The sequence below is a fragment of the Anomaloglossus baeobatrachus genome, chromosome 4 (assembly GCF_048569485.1).
Source record: "Anomaloglossus baeobatrachus isolate aAnoBae1 chromosome 4, aAnoBae1.hap1, whole genome shotgun sequence".
Taxonomy (NCBI): domain Eukaryota; kingdom Metazoa; phylum Chordata; class Amphibia; order Anura; family Aromobatidae; genus Anomaloglossus; species Anomaloglossus baeobatrachus.
The window spans coordinates 374,585,523-374,611,752 of NC_134356.1; the positions used below are offsets into that span (position 1 = coordinate 374,585,523).

Sequence of the window (26,230 nt, forward strand, 5' to 3'; positions counted from 1 at the left end):
CCTGCCGGAGGACCCTCAGATCTGTCCTTAGACTCGGGTAACATATAGTAAAACACAACATCTCCTTGCTCATCTTCATCTTCAACCTCAATATATCCTTCTAACAGCAATGCTTGCGATATTCTGCCAAACAATTCTGCATCATTCAACAATCTCCTGTCTTTTAACTTGCCCTTTTTTGCTTTCAATGCTGTTGCCCATAGTGACGGTTGTAACCGACCTCCTTTTGGTAATTCTAGCATTTTAAAAATCTCCAAGGCATGACGTACAGCTTTCTTCTCTTCTCTCTCTGCAACTAGCTCTAACACAGTCTGTGAACCTTCAGGCTTCTCAGCTTTCTGTCTCCTCTGTCTGAACATTTTTACTATCTTGGTGGTGTCTGGATTACACTAATATATGACTATGCGGCGTGCGTTAAAGCCCGGCCGGAACTTAAGGCTCCACCTCTACACTAGCTGCTTCCTCAGCTATATAGTAATAAGGGTTCCGTGTCACGGAGGAGGGGTACAAAATGTATTCCCTCCGGACTTGATCAGCTGCACCAATATTTTTTATTGTCCTAACTCACTATCTTCGGTCACGTGAAAATCTTCCGTGTCACGGGGGAGGTCGTACAAGAATGCATATGCACATACAAACAAGTCCCGGCCTCTGGACTTGGTCAGCTGTACCAATTGTTAAACGTCCTAACTGGTCTGTCCCAGTGGTCTGTACCAATTCTTAAGTATGGTCTGTCCCAGTGGTCTGTGACAACTCTTCGCAGTTGACCTGTCCCACCGGTCTGTACCAGTCCTAATCCCTATCTTCGGTCACGGGAACCCCCCCGCGTCTTTAATTACAGACCGGGTCAGTGTAAGTAGCTATATCCGGCCACCACCGTCTTTCCTGCCCTAACAACCGTCCTCTGGATCCCGTGTGACACTCGATCCACACCTCAGGGCTGGGATCGTGCTCTGAGCTCCAGTGGGCACTACCCCTGAGTCACAATCAGGAACCTTTTAACACCAATAAGGACACCCAGCCCATCACTCCCTCCTCTCCAAGAACAACCACAACGGCAGTGAATACAAAATATGTAACACTTACCGAGGGTTGTAGGGGATCAGCCTGGTTGGAGCGGAGGGAGGTCTCAGTCCGTGACATCCAAACGATCGGTATCTCCAGGTCAGCAGTGCGTCCGTGGAGCCCCACGTTGGGCGCCAAACTGTCAAGGGAGGAATTTGCGTTGAAGACTGCTAATGGAGTCCTCATTTGAGATATCCAGAGACTGTGCCGTATTAGCTGTATTTCAGTGCCAATATATATTAATGTATATAAGACAAAGAACACAGACATGCTCTCATGACATGAGTCAGCATCAGCAACTGAGCTCGTTATATATTGAAATAAACTTAATTATTACAGAAGGCACCTTCGGCCTTGAAAATGATACACAGAGTTTATGGGAGTGTCACTCCCCTATTTCTCCCAGCATTTGTACAATACATCTGTTCATTAAAACATTCTTTCTGTGTGGACTACTGATAAGAGTTTGTAGCTTCACATTTTGGCTTCATTATCTTTGGTTAACTCCTTTATGACTATACAACTTTGAATTATACTATGGGTCTATGCGATGGCTACATAGACAGACAGATAATTTTGCATCTATATCTACATTTTGATTATTTATATACACAGATATTCTTATTACGTTTAAACAAACATACTACAGCTCAGGTGACCTCCACAGTGCATCGCCCGTTCTCTACATAAGACAGCTACTGCTGGTGACTCCGTATCTCTCTCTCTCTTCCTTGGAAACCGGTTTTGTTCCACATAAGGTAGAATTCTGCTAATTATATGATCTTCCCATTGAGCTTTCCGGATTGTTTCTTTTGATAACTGTTGGATGTACATAGGGTGATCTTGTGCTGGTGCTTTCACGGTAGTTGCTATAGTCAACGGACACCACAACGGTGTGCATTCCTCATGCTGAACTTGTACTGTTTGAGTGGTGCTCACAATAGCTTCTAGACTGACTTCTTCAGAGCATTCTTGCATGAACTGTTCAGGCTCTATTGGCATTCTTGATAATCCATCTGCATCCGCATTGCATTTTCCTGGCCTATACTTGATACTGAAGTTGAAGTCAGCTAGTTCAGCCACCCATCTTTGACCTGTAGCATTCAATTTAGCTGTAGTGAGGACATAAGTCAAAGGGTTGTTATCAGTGTATACCTCAAACTCCTTACTGTAATAGAGATAATCTCTAAATCGTTCGCAGACAGCCCACTTCAATGCCAGGAATTCCAGTTTTCCTGAATGAAGATGGTACTTTTTCTCGGCATCTGTCAACGTTCTGGAACCATAGCCAAGGACTCTCATTCTACCATTTTGATGCTGATAAAGGACAGCTCCAAGTCCCATTTGAGAGGCATCACAATGAAGAACAATTGGTTGGTTGAAATCAGGATATGCCATTATAGGTGGTTTTACAAGGTAATCTACTAATTCTTCCAATATCTCTTGGTGATCTGAAGTCCAGCTAAGTGGTTGCTGAGCAGAAACTGTGTTTTTCTTTTAGGTCAAGTCCAGCCAGTGTTGTTTTCTTTTCCCACTAATGTGGCTGACTTTGTTGTGCCTCCCAAGAGGTGATATAACGGAGCAGCAATCCGGGAAAAGTTCTGTATGTAAGTCCTATAATAGGAGAGGAATCCCAAGATCTTCCTCAATTCTCCCACATTTGATGGATGCTTGTCTTTCAGGGCCATTACCGGAGCTATTTCTGCTGGGGCCATGGTGTATCCATCCCCCGACACAATTTTCCCCAGAAATCGAACTTGTTTTCTGAACAGTTCACATTTTTTGGGGGTTAGCTTGACTCCATGTTGCTGATAACTTTGGAGTACAGTCCTTACATGCGCCACATGCTCTGTGAAGGTTTTGCTGTGTACCACATTGTCATCTAGGTATGGCTGGCAGATATCATCTCTTAACCCCTCTAGACAGGCTTCCATGTTCCTCTGAAATTCTGCCGGGGCAGAGCTGAGCACAAATGATATACGGATCCATTGCAATCCCCAAGGTGTGATAAAGGCTGTTAGTGATCTACTGGATTCTTCCACAAACCCTTGGTGGTACGCCTTTCTCTGGTTCAGAACTGAAAACCAGGTACTTCCTGACAAGCTATCTAGCATATCTTGAATCTTTGGTATTGGGTGCTGGTCCTGGATTGACTTCCAATTTAGTTCCCGGTAATCACAACAGAGCCTCAGTGTGCCATCCTTCTTCCTTACACAGACAATAGGAGAGGAGTAGGAAGACTTTGATTTTAGTATCCGACCTCTGTTAATTAGATATTGCAGATATTCCTTTACTTCACGGTGCAATAGTTTGGGTATGGACACGTAACTTTTTATGGTTACTGGGGTAGAGTCTTTCAAGTTGATCTTAAGCTGTAATGACGGAATAAACCCGATATCAGAGTCATCCTTTGGGAATGCACGACACTCTTCTCTTAACATCTGTTTCGCTACTGCTAGCTCTTCAGTACTTAGATGTTCCAGGGGTACTGGAGGGTCCCAAGCTGCTAAGGTAATTTGTGAAGTTTGTCTGGCCACACTTTGCTTCGTGGTTCAGAAACTAAATTCACTGTAAAAATCTTGACTGGTCTAACACTGGCCGAATACACCGTCTTAATGGTTTCAATGTGACCTAACACAGTCTTAGGGTACAATCTTACTTCGCGCTTTGTGGTATTTATTACCAGCACTGTCACTCTGACAAAACCACCAGTAGGAATCGTAAGCACAGTCTCTCCTAGGATGAGACCCTCGGGAAGTTCTGAGGAGTCTCTCTGCGCAAACAGTCTCTTCTGGATTTTTCTTCCCGGTTCGACCCTAAGGTCGGCGTCACACGGTACGATCTATCGTGCGATCGCATGAGCGATCGTACCTGCCCCCGTCGTTTGTGCGTCACGGGCAATTAGTTGCCCATGGCGCACAAAGTCTTTAACCCCCTGTCACACTCACCTACCTCCCGGACGACGTCGCTGTGGGCGGTGAACATCCTCTTCCTGAAGGGGGGAGGGACGTTCGGTGTCACAGCGACGTCACACAGCGGCCGGCCAATAGAAGCGAAGGGGCAGAGATGAGCGGGACGTAAAATCCCGCCCACCTCCTTCCTTCTGCGTTGCCGGCGGGACGCAGGTAAGCTGTGTTCGTCGTTCCCGGGGTGTCACATGGACCGATGTGTGCTGCCTCGGGAACGATGAGCAACCGGCGCGCAGGAGGAGGACCAACATTTTGAAAATGAACGACGTGTCAATGAGCAACGATAAGGTGAGTATTTTTGCTCGTTCACAGTCGTTCGTAGATGTCACACGCAACGATATGTCTAACGATGCTTGATGTGCGTCACGGAATCCGTGACCCCGACGACATATTGCCCAATATATCGTAGCGTGTGACGCCGGCCTAACTCCACACCTCACTCCCACCATTTGATTTGCAGGGATGATGGTTGAACGCAGGCCTACCTTTACTTCTTTCATGTCCATTGAAGTTTTGTGCTCTACTTATTCCACAAATCAGATTTTCTTCCACGACTCTAGGAATGGCCAGCAATTTGGCTATTGCCACCAACACAGGTGTCCCTGATTTGTATTTCTTGATAACCTCACTGATAACATTGTAACCCAGGATAGGTTCTTCTGCCACATTGGGATCACTGGAGACAAGAAAGGGTACCAATAACTCAATAGCATCGCTGTTCTTTGTGGCACTGAGTTCAAATGTCACTTCCACCCAGCCTATAAACGGGATCTCGGTCTGATTAACTGCTTTGCCGTGGAGTTCCACAAGTCCTAACAGTTCTTTTAGTGGACGAAGGCAGGTGTGTGGCATATGACACCTTCTCCATTCGTCGTTTAGGAGGCTCGCTTGGGCACCTGTATCCCATAGCGCTTTCACCAGAAGTCCATCTAACTTGCACTGTATGAAACACCTTTCACCAATTAAGTTGATGAGGCTATACTTACTGACCGAACAATCCTCTTGCTCCCAGAAATACATGGTCTGACTTCCACACTGGGCATTAAGAAGCTGATGGTCCTCTCCCTCTTGGAGCTGCCAAAGACGGTCACACATCTGGGGATAGTGCTGATGCAGCCGTTGTATCTCATAAGCAGTTCTGGATGTTGGTAATATTTGTGCCTGGGGCTTCATCCAGGTTGCAGTTACCAGTCGCCCTGCACTGGCAACCTTTCTGTTGTTTAACCCTAAGTGTCGTGGCACTTGACATTCTCTGGCATAATGCCCTTCTTCACCACATCTTAGACAATGGCAACAAACAGTATTTTGACTTGATGATCAGCAACTCTCACAAGCAGGATGTCTTACCTGTTGAAACACACTCCTGAGTCTGAATGTTCGAGGCTCAGGCCTGGTGCAAATTAACTTCTTCACCTCTATCAGCTCAGCTCGGAGTTCTCCAATCACTTCTTTCCTGTCAGCGCCGGCTGTCTTTTCCATCGCTGGAGATTTGGTGTTTTCTCTATGTCGTGATACTGGAGAGTCTCCAGGATGATCTTCTGACTGAACGCTAGGAGTCTCCAACTTCACCTGGTTCATTTTGGTTGTTTTGATAGCGGAGCCTTTCTTTAATTCTGTTCACTCTCTGACTCCAAACTGGCTCCCTCATTAATCATTTCAATTAAGACCTCATCCAAAATATCTGGATCTTCTAGATATTGTTTCATCTGTAACTTGATAGCTTTGCTAATTAATCCTGTTCCTAAAGATCTCAGAAACTTCTTCTGGACTAGCCCGGCATCAAACCTTTCCTCTACCTCTACATCACGGAATGCAAACAACAGTCTGTCCTTCAATTTGATTGCTCTGAACAAGAAACCTTGAGGAGATTCCTTGTGGTCCTGTGCAATGTTAATGAGTTGGTGGAACAGCTCTGAAGTGCTTTCTTCTTTATAGTGCCCCTTTAAGATCATCTAAAGTGTCAAGTGACTTTTCTTTTCTAGCATATTTCTGAGATTTAGTCCTGGGCTGATAGCTTTCACCACTGCCTCGATGATCTCATCTGGCTGCTAGCCTTTCTGCACTCCTGCATCAATCTGGTGCAGCAAGTTAAGACAGTTTTTCCTTCTGTTATCTTTCCCCAATCTGTCCAAGAATCTTTTCTTATGGTGATTTGCTGTGGTAGGGAGGTCTGCCTCCCTGGTTCAGAAGTTCCAGCAGATTGCTGCACAGCTTTTATTAAAGTGATAAATTGTTCTCTCAATTCCTGTAGTTCTGTCTGTGGAAGGAGTATCTTAACAGTGAAATTAAATCCTTATTCCCATATAAAATATTTTTATTAGATAAGGAGTATCTTAGGCGGGCTTTGCACACTACGACATCGCAGGTGCGATGTCGGTGGGGTCAAATCGAAAGTGACGCACATCCGGCGTCACTTGCGATGTCGTAGTGTGTAAATCCTAGATGATACGATGAACGAGCGCAAAATCATCGTCATCGTATCATCGCTGCAGCCTCCGACATTTCCATAATGCCGGGGGAGCGACAGGTACGATGTAGTTCCTCGCTCCTGCGGCAGCACACATCGCTGTGTGTGAAGCCGCAGGAGCGAGGAACTTCACCTTACCTGCCTCCCGGCTGCAATGAGAAGGACGGAGGTGGGCGGGATGTTTACATCCTGCTCATCTCCGCCCCTCCGCTGCTATTGGCCGCCTGCCGTGTGACGTCACTGTGACGCCGCACGACCCGCCCCCTAAGGAAGGAGGCGGGTCGCCGGCCAGAGGGACGTCGCACGGCAGGTATGTGCGTGTAAAGCTGCCGTAGCGATAATAATCGCTACGGCAGCTTTCACTATATATCGAACGTGCGACGGGGGCGGGACTATCGCTGCAGCATCGGTAACACATTGTTACTGATGTCGCAGCGTGCAAAGCCCGCCTTACTCTTAGTGATTGTCAGCTCCTCTGCATCCTTCATTCTCAACCCAGTTATGAATTGTGTTAATTCCTGAAGGAATGTCCCCATGACGTGCTCATCTTCTCTCTTTCCTAACTCATCCATATATTTGTTAATGGCTGTAAGATATTTCTGCGGTTGCGTGCCTTGGTGATCTGTTCTTCTGCCATCTTTACATGCGTGTTACTGTACTCAATTCCTCAAAAGATAACTGCAGGAGCAGCTCACTGACACTATTGGGCTCTGTGCGCACAGTGCGTTTTTCGTTTTTGCGCGTTTTTCGGGTGCGTTTTTGGCCTCAAAACTGCAGGACTTTGCTTCCCCAGCAAAGTCTATGAGTTTTCATTTTTGCTGTCCGCACACATGTTTTTTTTACCTGCGTTTTTGAGTTAAAAAAAAAAATGGACATGACAGTTCTTTCCTGCGTTTTTCTGCGTTTTCCCCCCATGCAATGCATTGAAACGCCTGCGTTTTTTGATGCGTTTTTTCGACGCAGGTGCGTTTTTGTGCGTTTTTAGCGGCCAAAAACGCACAAAAACGCAGCGTCAAAAAGACGCAGTGTGCGAACCTAGCCTTGATCTGTGTTTCCACATCCATAGCTGCTGCTTCTGCTATTGTGCTTTTACAATGCTGGTCCCCTTTAAATGGTGTAGCAGAGCTGAGTTGTGGTGCTGTGTATTACAGTAGCTGTGCCTCTGCTAAATTACAGCCTTATTCCCTCTCAGGATTTCCCGTATGGGCCACCAATGTTGCAAGTACGACCCTCAGTATGTGAAGGCTTATTCTTAACATGAGTTCTTCTGGAATCCCAGGGAAATCTTGCATAGGGCGACCATTATTCTTCTGTACAGTAAAGGGAGGGCAGGATCTTCAGGCACAGTTATCACACAATTCAAAAGTGAAGGTAATGATTGTGATTTTATTCAACTTCTTTCCAAGAGAGAGATTTGAGGGAACAACAGACCAGTGGGTTAGATCAGTGTTTCTTGAGAAACGGTTGATATAAATAAGGAGGCTCAGGATAGACAAGATTCTGTATTATCTGAAGAGAGGAGTAGAGGGACAGCACAAACTCTTTTCTATCTACCACACCTCCATTGTATGAGGCGAGTACAGACTGCACAGTTCTAGACACACTTTGAAGAGGACTGATCTGTGAGGAGAAACACTTTGTATAGAGTTGTTGATGAGTTATCGTAGGAAGAGAAGTAATGTCATGTATTGGAAAGAAGTTGAATAAAATCCCAATCATTACCTTGACTTTTGAATTGTGTGATAATTGTGCCTGAAGATCCGGCCCTCCCTTTACTGTACACAAGAATAATGGTCGCCCTGTGTAAGATTTCCCTGGGATTCCAGAAGAACTCATGTTAAGTATAAGCCTTCACATACTGAGGGTCGTACTTGCAACATTATTAATCCCACTAGTTCCTAGCTGATTGTATATCACAATACAGCTTCTATGGGTCACACTATGATTGTTTTGTGGCACAAATAGAAAAAAGCCATTTTCAACATTTTATTTTTATTTATTATACCGTTAAAGTTTTACACTAATAAGTGTAGGTTTGTGATTTTTATGTATCCTATTGTTATTCTCACTGGACGAGCACTGTATTAGTGGGTCCACTGGAACGAAGGTACAGCTCACATGCCTGGGGAGCAAACTGGACCAAACGCCAAATCTTCACTACTGCCACTAAAGGTAGCAGCAGATACACACGCTGGTAAGCAGCCAGTAGAGGGCAGCCCTAGGGAATCTGGGTCAGCTGGCGCAACTGACACAGTTCAGTTTCTGGTAGAAGCGGCTGCAGCAGCAGGCAGAGTAGTGGATCCATCCGGGATGGATTGATATGGCAACAGCGACGGGCATGGATACTTGCAGCAGCTTGTATCGTGGCAGACAGCTGGCATAGGTGGTCATAGCAGCAGCAGTAGATAAGGAGTACACTGCAACAGAAAAACAAATGAGCAGCAGAAAGAAAAACAATAGCAGCAGCACTGAGGACCTGAGAACTAGCAATGTAACTAACTCATTGCCCAGGCACTTCACTTAAGGGAAAAGTGCCTTAAATACCTGCAGCCTACGGGCAGTTTCAAGAGGCCTGTAAGGTGTGCACAGCCTCCGGTAGACAGTGCGGGGACTCCAGTATGGACGTTACATGTATCTTCAATCAAATGTATTATATACTTGATACATTGTGTATTTGAGGACTTATATTTTTTTTTTTTTTAGAAAATGTTTACTTTTTTGTGACATTATAGTAATAATATTTTACATCTTTGTATTATTATATACAGATCTTACGTATTGTACTATATTTTCCTCTCTTTCGCTATAACTGAAGATGTTAGGGCAACACAGGTACCCAGGGCTGACTGCAGAGTTGTCCTAAAGTTTCTGACCAGGTAACTATTTAGCAGTCTTGAACTGTAGTGATCAAAGTGGGATCCCAGCCATAGAGAAGCTTTTTCATAGAGGAGAAAAGCCTATAGCTAGCCCTCCTCTACTGCTGCCACATGAAAAGACGTTACTACAGACCGACTATATGCTCCAGCCACTGTCACAAGTATACTTACCTGTGGCCATCTGCCTGGGAGGAATCATAGCAGAAATGCTTACATGGCATCATCAATTTGTCACCCACTTACTGCTTGTGGGTGTAAAATGTAAAATAGCCCAATACATGAGTGCTTTCAGGTATATACAAAACATAAACATTTTTCATTATGCAATCATATGTCCTATCCAATGAATAAACACAAAGGGGAAACTCATTTTCTGAATACCTTTTCTTTTCTTCGAAATAACAGGAGGAGTAACAGAACAGAGAGCTGGAATGAAAGGCTCCAAAGTTATTTCATGGGGAATTCAAAGAGTTATTAAAACAAACATGTCAGGAAGTATGATAAGAAAAATTAAAGACTTTCACCATAGATGTTGACATTTGAACCACAATAAAATCCATGAAAAATCCAAATTAAAACTTTAATTTGTTTAACAAGTAGCCAAAATCTTTGCAGTATTCTCCTAAACTGTGCGGTTCTGTACTAAATGAGATGTGCTGCTCCAAGTGAGTTTAATAGTCTGCAGAACTGAGTGCCAGCAATTAGATTTTCAGCTTGCATAATGCATGGAAAAACATCAGAACATTCAGTAATTTTGATCTTTATTGGATTTACTGGATGATATTACTTTTAGACTGTAACATGCTCAGACTGGAAGTGATTAATTTATCACAATTTGTAGCCAAGGATGGCTTATTTCTATGTGAGTTATCTGCATAATTCTGCTCAGCTCTATTTATACTTTGTTTTTACATGATAATTACGTTGTATATTAATGTCGTCTATATTATGTTATGACATTACCGTCCTCCCCGCATTGTCCTGCACCCTCCTTCCAGCGGTGACATCGGCACACTCACCCTCCCGGCCATTCAGCGATAGCTCCCAGGGCCTGCGCACGCCATGCAGGTGTCCTGGCAGCACACTTATGGCACAAACGCACAAATTTTTGAAAAGCGAGCGCCCCTTAACCCAGTATTTACACCACCCTTTCACTATGGGAGGTGCCTAGGAAACATGGTTTATCCTTAGAGACGCTTTGATAGTTGTCAGGTTCCATTCCCGTGTGCTGTACATTTAAGTTGTAGTTGCTAATACGAATCTGTGTCCTAGAACCCGCTGTACCTGTCTGTACCAGCCATGCTTGCTGAACCTATGATACTTGTTGTATCTGCTGAACCTGCTGCACCCACTGTACCCTCCATGCCTGTTCTACCAGGTGTACCTGCTGCACCCGTCAGTACCTGCCATCCCAGCTACACCTGCAACATCTGCCGTATCAGCCAAATCTTCTATACCTGCCGCTTCCTGCCGTCCAGTCTGCATTAGCTATTCCGGCTGCACCAGTCAGCATCAGAGACTGTCAGTATCCTAACCCGACCCCTGGGGCCAGCTGTCAAAGTACCAGGACTTCCTGGCTAGAACCTGGTGACTACCGGCAGCGAAGCCCAAGTTCACCATCAGAGGCTCTGATGAATACCTGGTAGGCACTTAATTACGCTCCTCCAGGTTGAGCCATTACTGCAGCCCAGTGGGTTAACTGCCGTAAGCACCAGCGAGCATTACATATTATGCTAGAGCTTCTACAATCATAGGAGAAATGCTGTCACTTTGTCGTTACTTTGCCTTGATAAGACAAATTGCATTAGAAACAATATCCTGGGTAATATTATAGCATACCTACAAAACAATACATTTGTGTATGCAGCATTATCAAACTTGGTTTTAATATCTTATGACTTACGGTAATTGGCACTTGATCTGTGGAGGGAAATGTCATGCATTCTTCATCACACATGTAATGGACAAGCACCAATTGTTGTGGTTTTCTAACTTTCCGCGCTTATGGAAAAACTGAGAATTCATGTAGCATTGTATATAGTAATCAGTGTTCTGGAGAATGAATCAGTGACCTTCTCAGGGAACCTGCCGGCAAGGCTCAGCAAAGCCTCAGTAGAAATGGTTCAATCCCATTGTTTTTTATCCTCAGTGAGGATCACCATGCACTGTCAAATCAGTTCATGACCTTAGCAGTGGGCCTCAGTAACAATTTATTTGTCTTTCAATATACTTTTTATGATTTCTATACTATTACATAGAATGCAGAGGATTGGATTATGACCCACTAAGATCTGTCAGTAAATTGGCAGTTCATGTGGAGAAAAACTGTTCTCTTCCTAAAGTCCTACATACACATTAGACTAACGTCAGCTGAACTCGCCAATGTCAGCAGGTTCAATCAATACTCTAATTTTAATGTCAAAGAGGGGGGGGGATCCAGTGCTTCCTGAGAATGGTATGCAAAAAAAATTTTTTTAGTGTAAATTCACAATTATTCCAACTGTACTATAATGCAAATTGAGAGTTTTAGCAAATGATTGATCAATAATTTGAGCCACCCCTGCCAACGTCAAGGCAAATCTCTATAGGGGGGTCTTACGCTACATTTATATTTTCAATGTGCCATATGGCTAACTAATTAATTGGCGGGGGCGGCTCAAATTATTGATCAATCATTTGCTAAAAATCTCACTTTGCATTATAGTACAGTTGGAATAATTGTGAATTTACACTAAAAAAATATTTTTTTGCATACCATTCAGAGGCAGGGCTGGCTCCCCCCCTCTCTCTGTCTAATTTTAATGTGTATGGGGTCTTCCTAAACGTACCGTCACACTAAGCGACGCTCCAGCGATCCCACCAGCAACCTGACCTGGCAGGGATCGCTGGAGCGTCGCTACACGGGTTGCTGGTGAGCTGTCAAACAGGCAGATCTCACCAGCAACCAGTGACCAGCCCCCAGCCAGCAGCGACACGTGGAAGCGATGCTGCGCTTGGTAACTAAGGTAAATATCGGGTAACCAACCCGATATTTACCTTGGTTACCAGCGCACACCGCTTAGCGCTGGCTCCCTGCACTCCTAGCCAGAGTACACATCGGGTTAATTACCCGATGTGTAGTCTGGCTATGTGTGCAGGAAGCAGGGAGCCGGCACTGGCAGCGTGAGAGCACACCGCTTAGCGCTGGCTCCCTGCACTCCTAGCCAGAGTACACATCGGGTTAATTACCCGATGTGTAGTCTGGGTATGTGTGCAGGGAGCAGGGAGCCGGCACTCGCCGCTTGAGAGCAGCGTACGCTGGTAACGAAGGTAAATATCGGATAACCAAGAAAAGGGCTCCTTGGTTACCCGATATTTAGATTGGTTACCAGCGTCCGCAGAAGCTGGCTCCCTGCTCACTGCACATTCAGTTGTTGCTCTCTTGCTGTCACACACAGCGATGTGTGCTTCTCAGCGGGAGAGCAACAACTAAAAAATGGTCCAGGACATTCAGCAACAACCAGCGACCTCACAGCAGGGGCCAGGTTGTTGCTGGATGTCACACACAACAACATCGCTAGCAACATCGCTGTTACGTCACAAAAGTTGTGCCTCAGCAGCGATGTTGCTAGCGATGTTGCTTAGTGAGACGTGGCCTTAACTCTCCCTCAACAGATTATGTTGGGCAGATAAGGATCTGGCATGTCTGATTTTGGATTGCCAATACTTTTGTTTTTCGTTAGACAAACTACCACAGGAGTGCCTGGCAGAAAAAGCATCGGAGAAGTCATGTGAGAGAGCCATAGTCGATATAGCCATATTTTCTTAACAGCAGAACTAAAAACATATAAGAACTTGAACATTAGATATTTTTCCATTTCATTTGATAAAATTATGTCAGCAATACATCTTAAAAACATGGAACAGAGTTAACAAAATCCTTTAAAAGTAAGTGGTAGCAAAGAAAAACAGCTAGAGGGTCAATTTTCAACTAAGTCACATGATTGTATAAAATCAGCATGTTAAAGAGGCAGAGTCTTTCAGAAGCAAAGATGGTCAGCAATTCATCAATCTGGGGAACACAAATTGGGGAACACTTTTAGAAAGATAGTACTCAACATAAAATTGCAAAGACTTTAGATATCCCAGTATGTACATAATATCATCAAAAAATTTAGAGATTCTGGAAAAATATGTTACATTTAAATGTTTGTGATTTACAGGCCCTAAGATGGCACTTTATTAAAAACAGGAAGGATTTGGTCATGCAAATCACTGGTTGTGCTCAGAAAAACGTCCAGAAATCATTGTCTGTGAATACAGTTAATTGTGCAATCCACTAATTCAGGCTAAAGCTTTGGACTCAGGCATTATGGAAACTATTCTGTGGTCAGATTAATCACATTTTTAAATTATTTATGGAAGCCATAGGCTCGTGTCCTGCGGACTTAAAAGAAAAAGGCACCATCCAGCTTTTTCTCAGTGCACAGGTTAAAAGATTCCATCTCTGATGGTATGGGGTTGCATTATTACATAAGACATTGGCAGCTTGTATATCTTGAAGGCACTATTAATGCTGAGCATTAGGCTGGTTTCAGACGTCCGTGTTTAATCAGGTACCAGTCACACGCATGGTTATGGTCACACATGTGTCATACGTATGTCATATCTGTATTACACGTGTGTCACGCGTATGACATCCATGTTTGCATACGTGTGACACGTACCGGGTAAAACACGTATCTCAGCAATTAACAGATATTCTATATTTACCTGTATCCAGCGATGCTGTCTTCTGCTCTGCTGCCTCCCGCTCCTAACCCCCGCTCATTATTTTCATTGATTATTCACTGCCCGAGGATGTGGAAGCCGGAGCATCGCGGGGACAGCGCCGGAGACCGCACAGCCGAGGACAGCACCGCCGGGGACATCGCTGGTGACAGGTGAGTATACAGCAGTTTGTGCAGTGACATCCAGGGGGTCATCGGAGTTCCCAATGAACTCTCATGAACCCCTGGAAGTCACCATCGTGACACTCGCTGTAGCGCAGTTGTCGCAGGGTTATCATCAGGAGGTCATCAGAGTTCATTGGGAAATCCGATGACCTCCTGGACGTCCCTCCACACACTGCTGGCAGGATACTCACCTGTCACTAGCAATGTCCCCAGCGATGCTGTCCTCAGCGATGCTGTCCATGGCAGTGCTGTCTCCAGCGCTGTCACTGCGATGCCCCTGCTCCCAGCTGCTCACTGCGGTATATAATCAATGAAAATAATGAGCGAGGGTCAGGAGCGAGAGGCAGCAGAGACGGAGACAGTATCGCTGGATACAGGTAAATATAGAAAATCTTTTTATTTAGAAACCCGTGTTTTCTTCTGTCCGTGTCACACTGATCACATCAATGTGCGGTCCGTGTGACACCCGTGCTGCGGACACGTCTCCGTGTGAAATAGTGGGGCCACACGTTCCGTGTGAAAACACTGCCGTGTGAGTACACAATAGGGTAACATGGGTACGTGTGACATCCATGTTAAAAACGGATGTCACACGTACCTAAAACACGGATGTCTGAAACCAGCCTTATATAGAGGTTTTAGAACAACACATGCGCTCATCCAGACAATGTTTCAGGGAAGGCTTTTCATATTTCAGCAAGACTATGTTAAACCACATACTGGATCCGTCACAACAGCATGGATTCATAGAAGAGTTTGATGATGAACTGGCTTCCTGCAGTCCAGACCTTCACTGGAAGAAAAGATTTGGTGCATTATGAAACAAAAATTTAACATAGATGACCTAGGAATATTAAGCAGCTATAATCCTAGCTCAGCCAATAATGGGACAACATTTCCCTCCATAAATTCTAGCAATTGGTCTCTTCACTTCCCAGATATTTACCAAGAGCTGGCTGGCAAATATTGGCCAGGGGGGCAATCACAAAGCAGTGCCCATGAGTTGCGTTGGCCCATCTTTGGCCTGCTTAACTCTGGCTGCGGAATTAAAGCAGCATAGGTAACAAGCTTTAAACATATTGGTGGCTGGTATATGAATATGGGAACAGAATGGAGTTTACAACATATATACAGGAACAGAAAGAAACTACAGCACAGGTACGAGAACAGAACCATACTTACTACATCATTATGGGAACAGAAATACGTTTACTAAATAGTTACAGCAACAGAACAACCTACTACATAGATATGGGAACAGAACCAAGCTTTCTACATAAATAGGGTACCATAAGTGAGATCTAATATATAAAGCTGAGTGTAAGTATGTGTGTATGTGTGTGTGTATGTACGTCCACTAAAGGAATCCGCACCGTCGCATTTACAATCATAAAATTTTGCACAGCCACCCTATTTGACTCAGGAAACATCATAGACTATGTTTTGATGGGAAAATGTAACCCCGCGCTTTACAGTTACTCTCCAAAAAATATGCCTCCATTAAAGTGAATTGAGCTGGGAGATATAGGTTATTAATAGGAGCTGTGATTGGTTGCTATAGGAACAAGGAAATTGTTAGTATAAGAAGCTTATGTGTGAGGTAATATGATGTCGGTGGAGAGATGGATACAGAGACAGACTGAGAGACAGAGACAGACAGACAGGCACAGACAGACAGAGAAAAAGGCAGACAGGGAAAGAGACAGACAGAGGCAGACAGGGAAAGAGACAGACAGATAGGGAAATAGACAGACAGAGAGAGACAGGCAAAGACAGAGGCAGACAGGGAAAGAGACAGACAGGGAAAGAGACATATAGAGAGACCGGGAAATAGACAGACAGAAGCAGACAGGGAAAGAGACAGACACAGGGAAAGAGGCAGACAGGGAAAGAGACAGACAGGGAAATAGACAGAGAGTGTCAGATAGAGAGAGACAAACAGACAGAGAGAGAAATATACATTCAGGGAAAGAAACAGACAGACACACAGAGACAGACACACAGAGACAGAGAGACAGAGAAACTGATACAGAGAAAGACAGAAAGATAGACAGACACTGATAGAAACAGAGACAGACAGTCAGAGACGGACATAGACACACATAGACAGACAGGGAAAGAGACAGACAAACAGAGAGAGACAAATAGACAGAGAAAGACAGACAGAAACAGACAGGGAGACATACAGGAAAAGAGACAGAGAGAGAGACACACAAATAGACAGAGAGAAACAGACAGAAACAAACAGATTCAGACAGACAGAAAAAAGAGAGACAGAGAGACAGATTCAGACAAAGATACAGAGACAGACAGGGAATGAGACAGACAGAGAGACAGACAGAAGCAGACAGGGAAAGAGACAGACAGAAAGAGACTGACAGGCCAAGAGACAGAGAGAGACAGACAGAGAGATAGACAGACAGACAGACAGACAATGACTGGGAGAGAGACAGAGAAACAAACTTACTACACAGATACTAGAACAGAACCTTGCTTAGTACACCAATATGGGAACAGCACCACACCTACTAACGATAGAGCAAGATAAACAAGCTTACTACATAGATATGGGAACAGAACAAAGCTTACTGCACAAATATGGTAGCAGAACTGGGCTTACTACATAGATACGGTAACAGCCAAGCTTACAGCATAAATACAGTAACAAAATTGAGCTTACTACAAAGATACAATACCAGAACTGAGCTTACCGTATAGATACAGGAGCAAAACCAAGCTTAATACAGAGATATGGAACAGAACACGATGCCAGAATAAAAAGTCTGTGGATTGAAAATTGATTAAGTAGGCAAAATTATGAGAATAACATTCAAACAGCAAGTAGTGTTGACAAAAGCTGAACACTATACAAAATTTATATAGCGTGAGCCTTTTGCACACAACTTTAAAAAAAAACAAAAAAACTTTTGTAACCTATATTTAACAGGTTACAAAAAATGTTCTGATTTAGTTTTAGGATACTTTTAGGATTTGGCTGTTTTCATACCCTTCTGTGCTCATTATTTTACAGCTCCATATAAAATTTGCCTAAATACAACCACGTGCCAGACGCTTTCTCTTCTGCGTTTCTCAATTGAAACAATGACAGACGCAAATTGCATAAGAATCAGTAATGTGACAAATGTAGAGAAAGTGAAAACAGCCAAATCCTAATAGTATATTATACAATGTTAGAAGTCATAGTGAAATCCTACAGATATCCAGGGCACCTCTTTAAAGGTAACCGGTCACCTCGAGAAATGCTATTTATCTGCAGATATAGGGTCAGTCTGCAAGTAAATAATATTTAAAGCCTGGTTAGCTGACTAACTGGAAATGCTTTGGCTACAGGGAGAAAATAAGTTTTATTCTCCCTGCCACCAATCAGTTCCTGTCATACAATCAGTGCAAGGATCTGTTAGTCACCACTCTATATAAAATGAACGTACTGTACTAACGTCTTGGCACTTTGATTGTTACTTCTTTCAAGGATGCCAACCTCAGGCTCGGCATATGTGACAGCAACACATGGCAACTCATCAGAAACCCACAAGGAGTAGCTGATGGGAGGTGACTGGTGAGTGCATGCATTGGCCATCCTGCTATTTAAGTGCTACTGCCATTGATTGACAAGTGCATTTAAATAACTAGAACAGCAACAATCAAGGCTAGCTGTAGTCACTACTGTTACAGACAGATGCCGACTGCGTATCGCAGCTGGCTCATGGATATTCGGATTCGCTGAATCCGCACAAATTGACAAAAAAAAATAATAATTCGGTAACCCCTTACAAGTCAATGAGAACTAGAAGTTCTGTGCTGTAAAATGGTTGTAGTAAAGGCTAGTGGACTGAAAAAGGAAGCTAAATGGAGGTAAGAGCAGGAAAGTAATGCATACCATGTTTCCCGGAAGATAACACTGCAGTTAGACTCATTAAGTTTCATGAATATTCACTGCTTCCTTTGTCCTGCCTCTCTGCCAGCATCTGTGATTGGTTGCAGACTGCTATACATGCCCCCCACCATCTTGTCAGTGTCTGTAATTAGTTAAAGTCAGTTTTCTGTATGGTAGTGTAAAAAGAAATAAATAATTTAAAAAAAAAATGGTGCGGGCTCCCGCCATATCATTGATTACCAGCGCAGGTAAAACAGATGGCTACAGGCTGCAATCCCCAGCTGTCAGCTTTACCATGACTGGCTATCACAAATAGAGGGGATCTTACGCCGTTTTTTTAAATTATTTTAAAAAAATAATGTAAAAAAACAGCGTGGTTCCCCTCCATTTTTCTTAACCAGCCATGGTAAAGCTAACAGCTGGGGGCCGGTATTATCAGGGTGGGAAGGTCCATGGTTATTGGCCCCTTCTTGCCTACAAATACTACCTCGCAGCTGCCCCAGAAGTGGCGCATCCATTACATGTCCCAATTCAGACACTTTACCCAGCAATGGGGGAGAGGGAGCGTAGTGCTGCAGGTGTGGGGACATTTTATTTGCGGATTTTTTTACTCTGAAGATATAACATTGTCCCATCTCCTGGGTGTAATCGGCAGAGCACCACCTTGGGTCGTACAAGTTCAAGCAGGATCTTCTACATGTGGTGAATCTTCTCCGATTGGAATAGTGACGCACACGTGTAATCATGCATGAGTAGCGCCCCACGGGGCAGGTGGTTAACCTACTTGTCGCCGGGCCGTTTTGGGTCGGGTCAAGCGTTGTTTTTGAAATGTGTTGCTCCTATCAATTTCTAAATAAGGTAATTTGTTCAAACTAAATGGAAAAATGTCTTTGTTTTACCTTCTGCATACCATGTTCCAAATTATTATGCAAATTATATTTTTCTCTGATTTTCCTAAATGGTTGGTGCAAATGACAGTCAGTTTAATAAAAGTCATCACCCGTTAGAGTATACATCAAATTTTATTGAAGAAACCTCCCAATGATAACAGTATAATCTTCAAATTTTAAAAAAACTCAAAATGCACTGTTCCAAATTATTAAGCATAGTAGAGTTTCTAAACATTTTATATATTTTAAAGAACTGAAAATGCTGTGGAATTTGTGGAATTTGCAGCATTAGGATGTCAAATTGACTGAAATAAAAAGCTATTTAAATCCAAAACATTCTAACAGGCCAAGTTATATGTTAACATAGGAACCCTTCTTTGATATCACCTTCACAATTCTTGCATCCTTTGAACTTGTGAGTTTTTGGAGAGTTTCTGCTTGAATTTCTTTGCATGATGTCAGAATAGCCTCCCAGAGCAGCTGTTTTGATGTGAACTGCCTCCCACCCTCATAGATCTTTTGCTTGATGATACTCCAAAGGTTCTCTATAGGGTTGAGGTCAGGGGAAGATGGTGACCACACCATGAGTTTATCTCCTTTTATGCCCATAGCTGCCAATGACACAGAGGTATTCTTTGCAGCATGAGATGGTGCATTGTCATGCATGAAGATGATTTTGCTCCTGAAGGCACGTTTCTGCTTTTTGTACCATGGAATAAAGTTTTCAGTCACAAACTCTATATACTTTTCAGAGGTCATTTTCACACCTTATGGAACCCTAAAGGGGCCTACCAGATGTCTCCTCATGATTCCAGCCCAAAACATGACTCCACCACCTCCTTGCTGACGTCAAAGCCTTGTTGGGACATGGTGGCCTTCCACCAACCATCCACTATTCCATCCATCTGGACCATCCAGGGTTGCTCAACACTCATCAGTAAACAAGAATGTTTGAAAATTAGTCTTCATGTATGTCTGGGCGCACTGCAACCGTTTCTGCTTGTGAGCAGTGGTTAGGGGTGGCTGAATAGTAGGTTTATGCACCACAGCAAGCCTTTGAAGGATCCTACAGGTTCGAGGGACTCCAGAGGCACCAGCAGCTTCAAATATCTATTTGCTGGTTTGTAATGGCTCTTTAGCAGCTGCTCTCTTAATCCGATGGACTTGCCTGGCAGAAACCTTCCTCATTCTGCCTTTATCAGCCCGAACATATATGTGCTCAGAATCAGCCACAAATCTTTTCACAGTACGATGATCACGCTTAAGTTTTTGTGAAATATCTAATGTTTTGATCCCTTGTCCAAGACATTGCACTATTTGATGCTTTTCGGCAGCAGAGAGATCCTTTTTCTTTCCCATGTTACTTGAAAACTGTGGCCTGCTTAATATTGTGGAAATCCAGTTTTCCTTTTATTGGGCTCACCAGACAAACTAATTATCACAGGTATCTGAGATTGATTTCAGTGATTCAAAGAACCCTGAGACACAATACCATCAATGAGTTTCAATGGAAAAAAAAAATAATCCCTATGACACTTAAATCCAATTTACATAATAATTTGTAACATGGTGAAAATATAATTTGGCTATAGGAGATTTCCAAATCATTGCATTCTTGTCTTCTTTACATTTTACATTGCGTCCTAATGTTTTTAGAATTGGGGTTGTAGATAATAGGAATACAACTCCATACCCAGCCCTTTAACTTGGCACGTTCTGAAAGATTTCAGGGTTTGGAGTGTGCTTAGAAAAATTCTGGTGGTGAGTAGTACGGGAGTGGCAGTGGTAAGCTGGAATGAAGATAATTACTATACGGTTAAACATTGTGGTGATTTGCACTTTTGATTTATTATACTTATGTAATAGTTTGGTAAAGAAACAGAGAAATGCTTGTAAGAGTATAAATTAAAGATATTCAGAAATCGCTATGGCAAAGCTAACTTATATTTTCCAAAAGTAATGGATGAATACACAAGGGTACTTTTTGTTGATCACTTTTAACAGTTGTATAGGGAACAGCAGTAATAACCAGCAGTAATAAACAAAAACAAAATGATGTGAAAAACAGAAATAAAAGAAACAATCTCCCCTTCAATCCCCTATCCATCCAGTGCAGATGCACTGATGGTCATTGTTGACAAGCTGCCTGCACGTGACTGCTGCAACCAGTGGCGTAACTAGAGTTTGATGGGCCCTGGTGCAAAATTTTGACCGGGGCCCCCCTCCATGTACACTGACATTTAGGGTACGGGATAATGATACTGACACTTGGCTTTTACCCACAGCACCCAGGTTTCCCATAATCTAAAATCCCTCTATCAGCACCCAGCTTTCCCATGATCTGATATCCATCTTGTCCTCGGCACCCAGCTATCCAATGCTCTGTCATACATCTTTCCCTCAGCACCCAGCTTTCCCATATCAGAGCATGGGAAAGCTGGGTGCTGAGAGATGTACAGCAGAGTATGGGAAAGCTGGGTGCTGAGGGAAAGAGCCCTTTTCCCTCAGCACAAAGCATTACCATCCCATACTTGTAACTTTGTCCTCCCTCATATATAGTTCTCCAAATACTATAATGGCCCCCACATAGCTTTCCAAATAGTATAGAGGGTCCCATATATTAGAATGCACCCCCATAGTCCTCCATGTATTATAATGCATTTCCCATAGTTCTCCATATTTTATACTGCACGACATAGTCCTCCATGTTTTATAACGCACCCCCACAGACCATGTATAGCCTCCATAGTCCTCCATATATTATAATGTAGCCCCTAGTCCTATATGTATTATAATGCAGCCCCATGAATCATCATATTGTATTATGCAGCCCCATAATCCTCCATGTATAATGCACCCCTATATTCCATGTATAAGGTGTCCTTCATTTTGTATTATGCAGCCCCATACTCCTCCATGTATAATGCACCCCTATAGTCCATGTATAAGGTGTCCATATTGTTTATTATGCAGTCCCATAGACCTCCATGTATCATGCAGCCAGCACCCCCAGGGCCTCTGTGTCATGCAGTCAACCCCCCCAGGGCCTCCATGTGTCATGCAGCCAGGCCCCCCAGGGCCTCTGTGTGATGCAGCCAGCCCTCCCAGGGCCTCCATGTGTCATGCAGCCAGCCCCCCCAGGGCCTCCATGTGTCATGCAGCCAGCCCCCCCAGGTGTCATGCAGCCTGCCCCCCAGGTGTCATGCAGCCTGCCCCCCCAGGTGTCATGCAGCCTGCCCCCCCAGGTGTCATGCAGCCTGCCCCCCCAGGTGTCATGCAGCCTGCCCCCCCCAGAGCCTCCATGTGTCATGCAGCCAGGTCCCCCAGGGCCTCCATGTGTCATGCAGCCAGCAAAATAAAAAACAAGTACCTCTCTTCTCCTTCCGACCCCTGCGACCGCGGTAGTTACGCCCCTGCCCCCATATGTCACACACCCTGCTCCCCATACAGCCTGCACCCCCATAGCACACACCCTGCTCCACATATCTCACCCTGCCTGTACCCCAACTTACCCCTCTCAAATACTCTGCACCCCTTCACATGCTTCTGTCACAGTCTGCAGCCCTTATGTCCCACTCACCCTGCCCCTCATGTTCCCTCTTTTCTAATTACCAGTCATGTGTCCAAAGTATCTTCTGCTTTCTCCCCGGCAATCCTGTGTCTCCTCCCACACAGTCACATGGGCATGACATCATCGCAGGTCCTGGTAGGGATGGATTCCGTCTGCCGTGCAGGAGCGCTTCTGCTCTGCTGCAGGTCAGACACGCCTGGTGGCCTCTCCAGGTTAGCCTCTGCCCCGTGCTGACACCGGGCCCCCTGACTCACAGGCCGACTCACGGCGGTCACGTGGTCGGCCACTACACAGCGGCGTTACACATAGGGGCCCGGCAGCTGACTCTGCAGAGCGGCTGCCGGGCCCCTATAACCCTGCGGGCCCGGTCGCAGCGGCGACCTCTGCGACCGCGCTCGTTACGCCCCTGGCTGCAACCAATCAGTGGCACTTTCTGGCATTGTGGCACAGGATTGAGCAGTGAGGCCACAGAGGGGGGAGAAGTAGTCCCGTGCTTGCAGCTTGTCAAGAATGACCAGTAGCTGTTTTCACTTTGTTCGCCAGAAACTCAACAGTTGCCTGTAAATAAGGGGACATATACTGCATCTATTCTAATGGAATCCATGTAAAATCTTTTCACAGTTTACGGGAAGAAAAAAGGCTTCTGGAGCGAGAGTATGAAAGAATCCCCAAAACTGGGGTAAGTATTATATCTTTCTATTTAATATATCAGTGCCTGTGCGCACATGTGCATTGGACAATTAACTCCTTAAGGATCAGGTAATTCTTCATTTTTGCTATTTGTTTTATTCTCCCCCTCTTCCAAGAGCCATAGTTTTATCCACCCATGTTGACTTTTTGCAGGATTAGTTACAGTTTTCAATTACACTCATTTTATCATATAATATATTGAAAAAGAGAAAAACAGATCCATTGCCTTTTTTTTTCTCCTGGCATGCACAGTTTATGTTGTTTCTGATATATTTTATATACCGTATTTCTCTATCGTTTCATTGGGGGACACAGGACCATGGGTTATGCTGCTGTCACTAGGAGGCTGACACTAAGTAAACATAAAAAGTTAGCTCCTCCCTAGCAGTATACACCCCGAGCCGGAGGCGGGCTCAGATCAGTTTTAGCTTAGTGTCGTAGGAGGCTGATGTGGGCCGTCTCGGCCCCCCTCAGCCATGTATGTTTTTGCGCTTTTTTCTTTTATTTCGGCGCCGCTCATCGCTCTCATACCTGTCTTCTTTTTCTCTGCAGGTATTCGCTTCACTCATCCTCCGCAGCCCTGTGGGTACCACTCCCCAGGGTCGCAGGGGCTTGAGATTTCGGGCCCTCTCCCCCGTCCATCCCCGTGGTACCACTCCCGGGGGTGCGCGTGTGGGCAGGTTGTTGTGGGCACCCCTGATTCGCCCTGCGGTATCACCCCAAAGGGCGTACAGGGGAGTACAGCAGGGATGGAACCTCCGCAGCGTGTGTAATCGATGGGGCCCTGTCACGCTGCCTTCTCCTGCAAGGGGGCTGCTACCCCCATCATGATGTCCACTACCCTGCCTCAGCACGCTCTCCCCCGGAGTCTTCCTAGACGAGTAGCACTGTACACAGGCAGGGGCAGGGCGCCCTGCCTGCACCGCATCCGTCGCTGGGCCGGCGCCGCCGATTACAGGTAGGACCGACCTCTCCTGCACTTTCCCCCGGCCCTCTACATAAACTTAGCCCCCGGTCTCGGCCTAGTCGCTCCTGCGTCCTAGCCACGCCCCCGCTGCAGCGCTATTGGCCGCCGGTCGTCTCCCCCTGTATCCTCCCACTGCTCTGCCTCCTGGCTGATGGTGGGGGCTGTGGATCCTCCGGTTTTTCGCGCCGGAATGCTGCTCCTCCCCCAGCCTCCTCCAGCGTCCTCTCGCCATTTTAGCCTGTCTCTGGTCCCCTGAGGCTGCAGCGCGCCGGCGTTCTGACTCTTCTGGCCAGCTCACTCCTGGACTCCCTCTTCTGGACTGGTGGGCAGCACACAGGACCTGGGTAAGCTCTGCTCCTAAGGAGTAGCCCTCACTAGGTAGCGTTCTCTGAGTTTAGGGACGAGTTAACCCTCTCCTGTCTCCTTCCTAGCAGCCACCAGGGAGAGTACTTGTTTTCACCATGCCTAAAGCTAAGCCCACCCAATCCAAGCAGGCCCCCTTTGCCTTATTTTTTGCATGCTCCTCCTGCAAGTCCAAATTTTCCCATGGCCAGGACGCCCCACTATGCTCCGTCTGTTCTACAGACGCGCAGCCTCTGCAGGACTCCGCGGCCGACGCTTCTGATACCGCAGACGCCACAGCGCCATATGCTGCAGGGCCCTGCGTCCCGCCCCCCTCGACTGGCTAGCGTCCCTGTCCCAGTCCGTAGATTCCCTCTCTGAGGCTTCTCGGACCATCGCGCAAGCACTGCGCCTGCTGCCGTCGCTCGCCCAGATTCCCGCAGACCCGACGCAATCGCCTCCGGAGCAGGTGAGCCCCGTTGCAGGGACCTCCTCTGCTGCTCAGAAGCGGACCCGCCAGGTCTCGTCTTCAGCCTCTTCCCAGGTTTCACCTTCATCCCCAGGTCCAGACCGTCAGTCCTCCAGGGAGTCTTCTGACCGCTCCGATGAGGATTCCGATGCAGCACCCCTGCTGGACTCAGAACAGGCGGCTGATATTCGGCGAATGGTGAATAGCCTGATAGAAGCAGTAAACCAGACCCTAAAGGTACAGGTGGACCCCGTCTCCTCCCAGAGCACCCAGGTCTCGTTTAAGCGGGTGAAGCGGGCCCAGAGCGCATTCAGCGGACATCCAGAATTCGCTGAGTTACTGCGCAACCACAGGCAACAGCCGGACAAGGTATTTACCAGCGGTAAGTCCATTGATTTGCATTATCCCTTTCCTGAGGGTCTTCGAAAGGATTGGGCAGGCTCCCCTGTGGTCGACCCCCCAATCTCCCGCCTATCTTCTCACACAGTCCTTCCACTCACTAACGGTACGTCTCTCAAGGACCCTACGGACCGTACTATTGACAGGTTGGCCCGTTCCGCCTTCGAGGCAGCGGGCACATCCCTCTCTCCGGCCTTTGCCTCGGTTTGGGTTGCGAAGGCTCTGATGTCCTGGGCGGACACGCTACGCTGCGGTCTCCGCGCCATTCCTGCCAGTCCGGACCTGGTTCCCATCGCCTCGCAGATTTCCCTCGCGGGTGAGTACCTGCTCAATGCAGCCCTGGCGTCTGCAAATTGCGCGGCCCAGGCCGCCAGCAACAATGTGGCCATCCGTCGAGCCCTCTGGCTCCGGTCCTGGAACGCGGATGCGGCCTCTAAGAAGTCACTAACTTCCCTGCCCTTCCTAGGGGAACGTCTCTTTGGAGATAAGCTGGACCAGTTGATCTCCGATGCAATGGGAGGAAAGAGTACATCTCTCCCCCAATTGCGCCCCAAGCGCTTCCAGAATCGGCGCCCCACCGCTCGGTTCCGGCCCTTTCGCAGCTTCAACTCCACTCCCCAGCCGCGAAAAAGCCGCTCTTCTCCGAGAGACAGGAGGACCCCGTCATTCAAGACCAATCCCGCCTGGCGTTCACGT

At 45.8% G+C, this 26,230-nt stretch overlaps 1 protein-coding gene across 1 annotated transcript in view; it reads left to right on the forward strand.

Annotated features, from left to right (window-relative positions):
- CCDC146 (coiled-coil domain containing 146) overlaps window positions 1–26,230 on the forward strand; it is a 234,020-nt gene that overhangs the window by 86,641 nt on the left and 121,149 nt on the right. Inside the window, exon 5 of the mRNA XM_075345195.1 lies at window positions 23,289–23,346. Coding sequence (XP_075201310.1) covers window positions 23,289–23,346 — 58 coding nt within the window. The remainder of the gene's footprint in view (window positions 1–23,288; window positions 23,347–26,230) is intronic.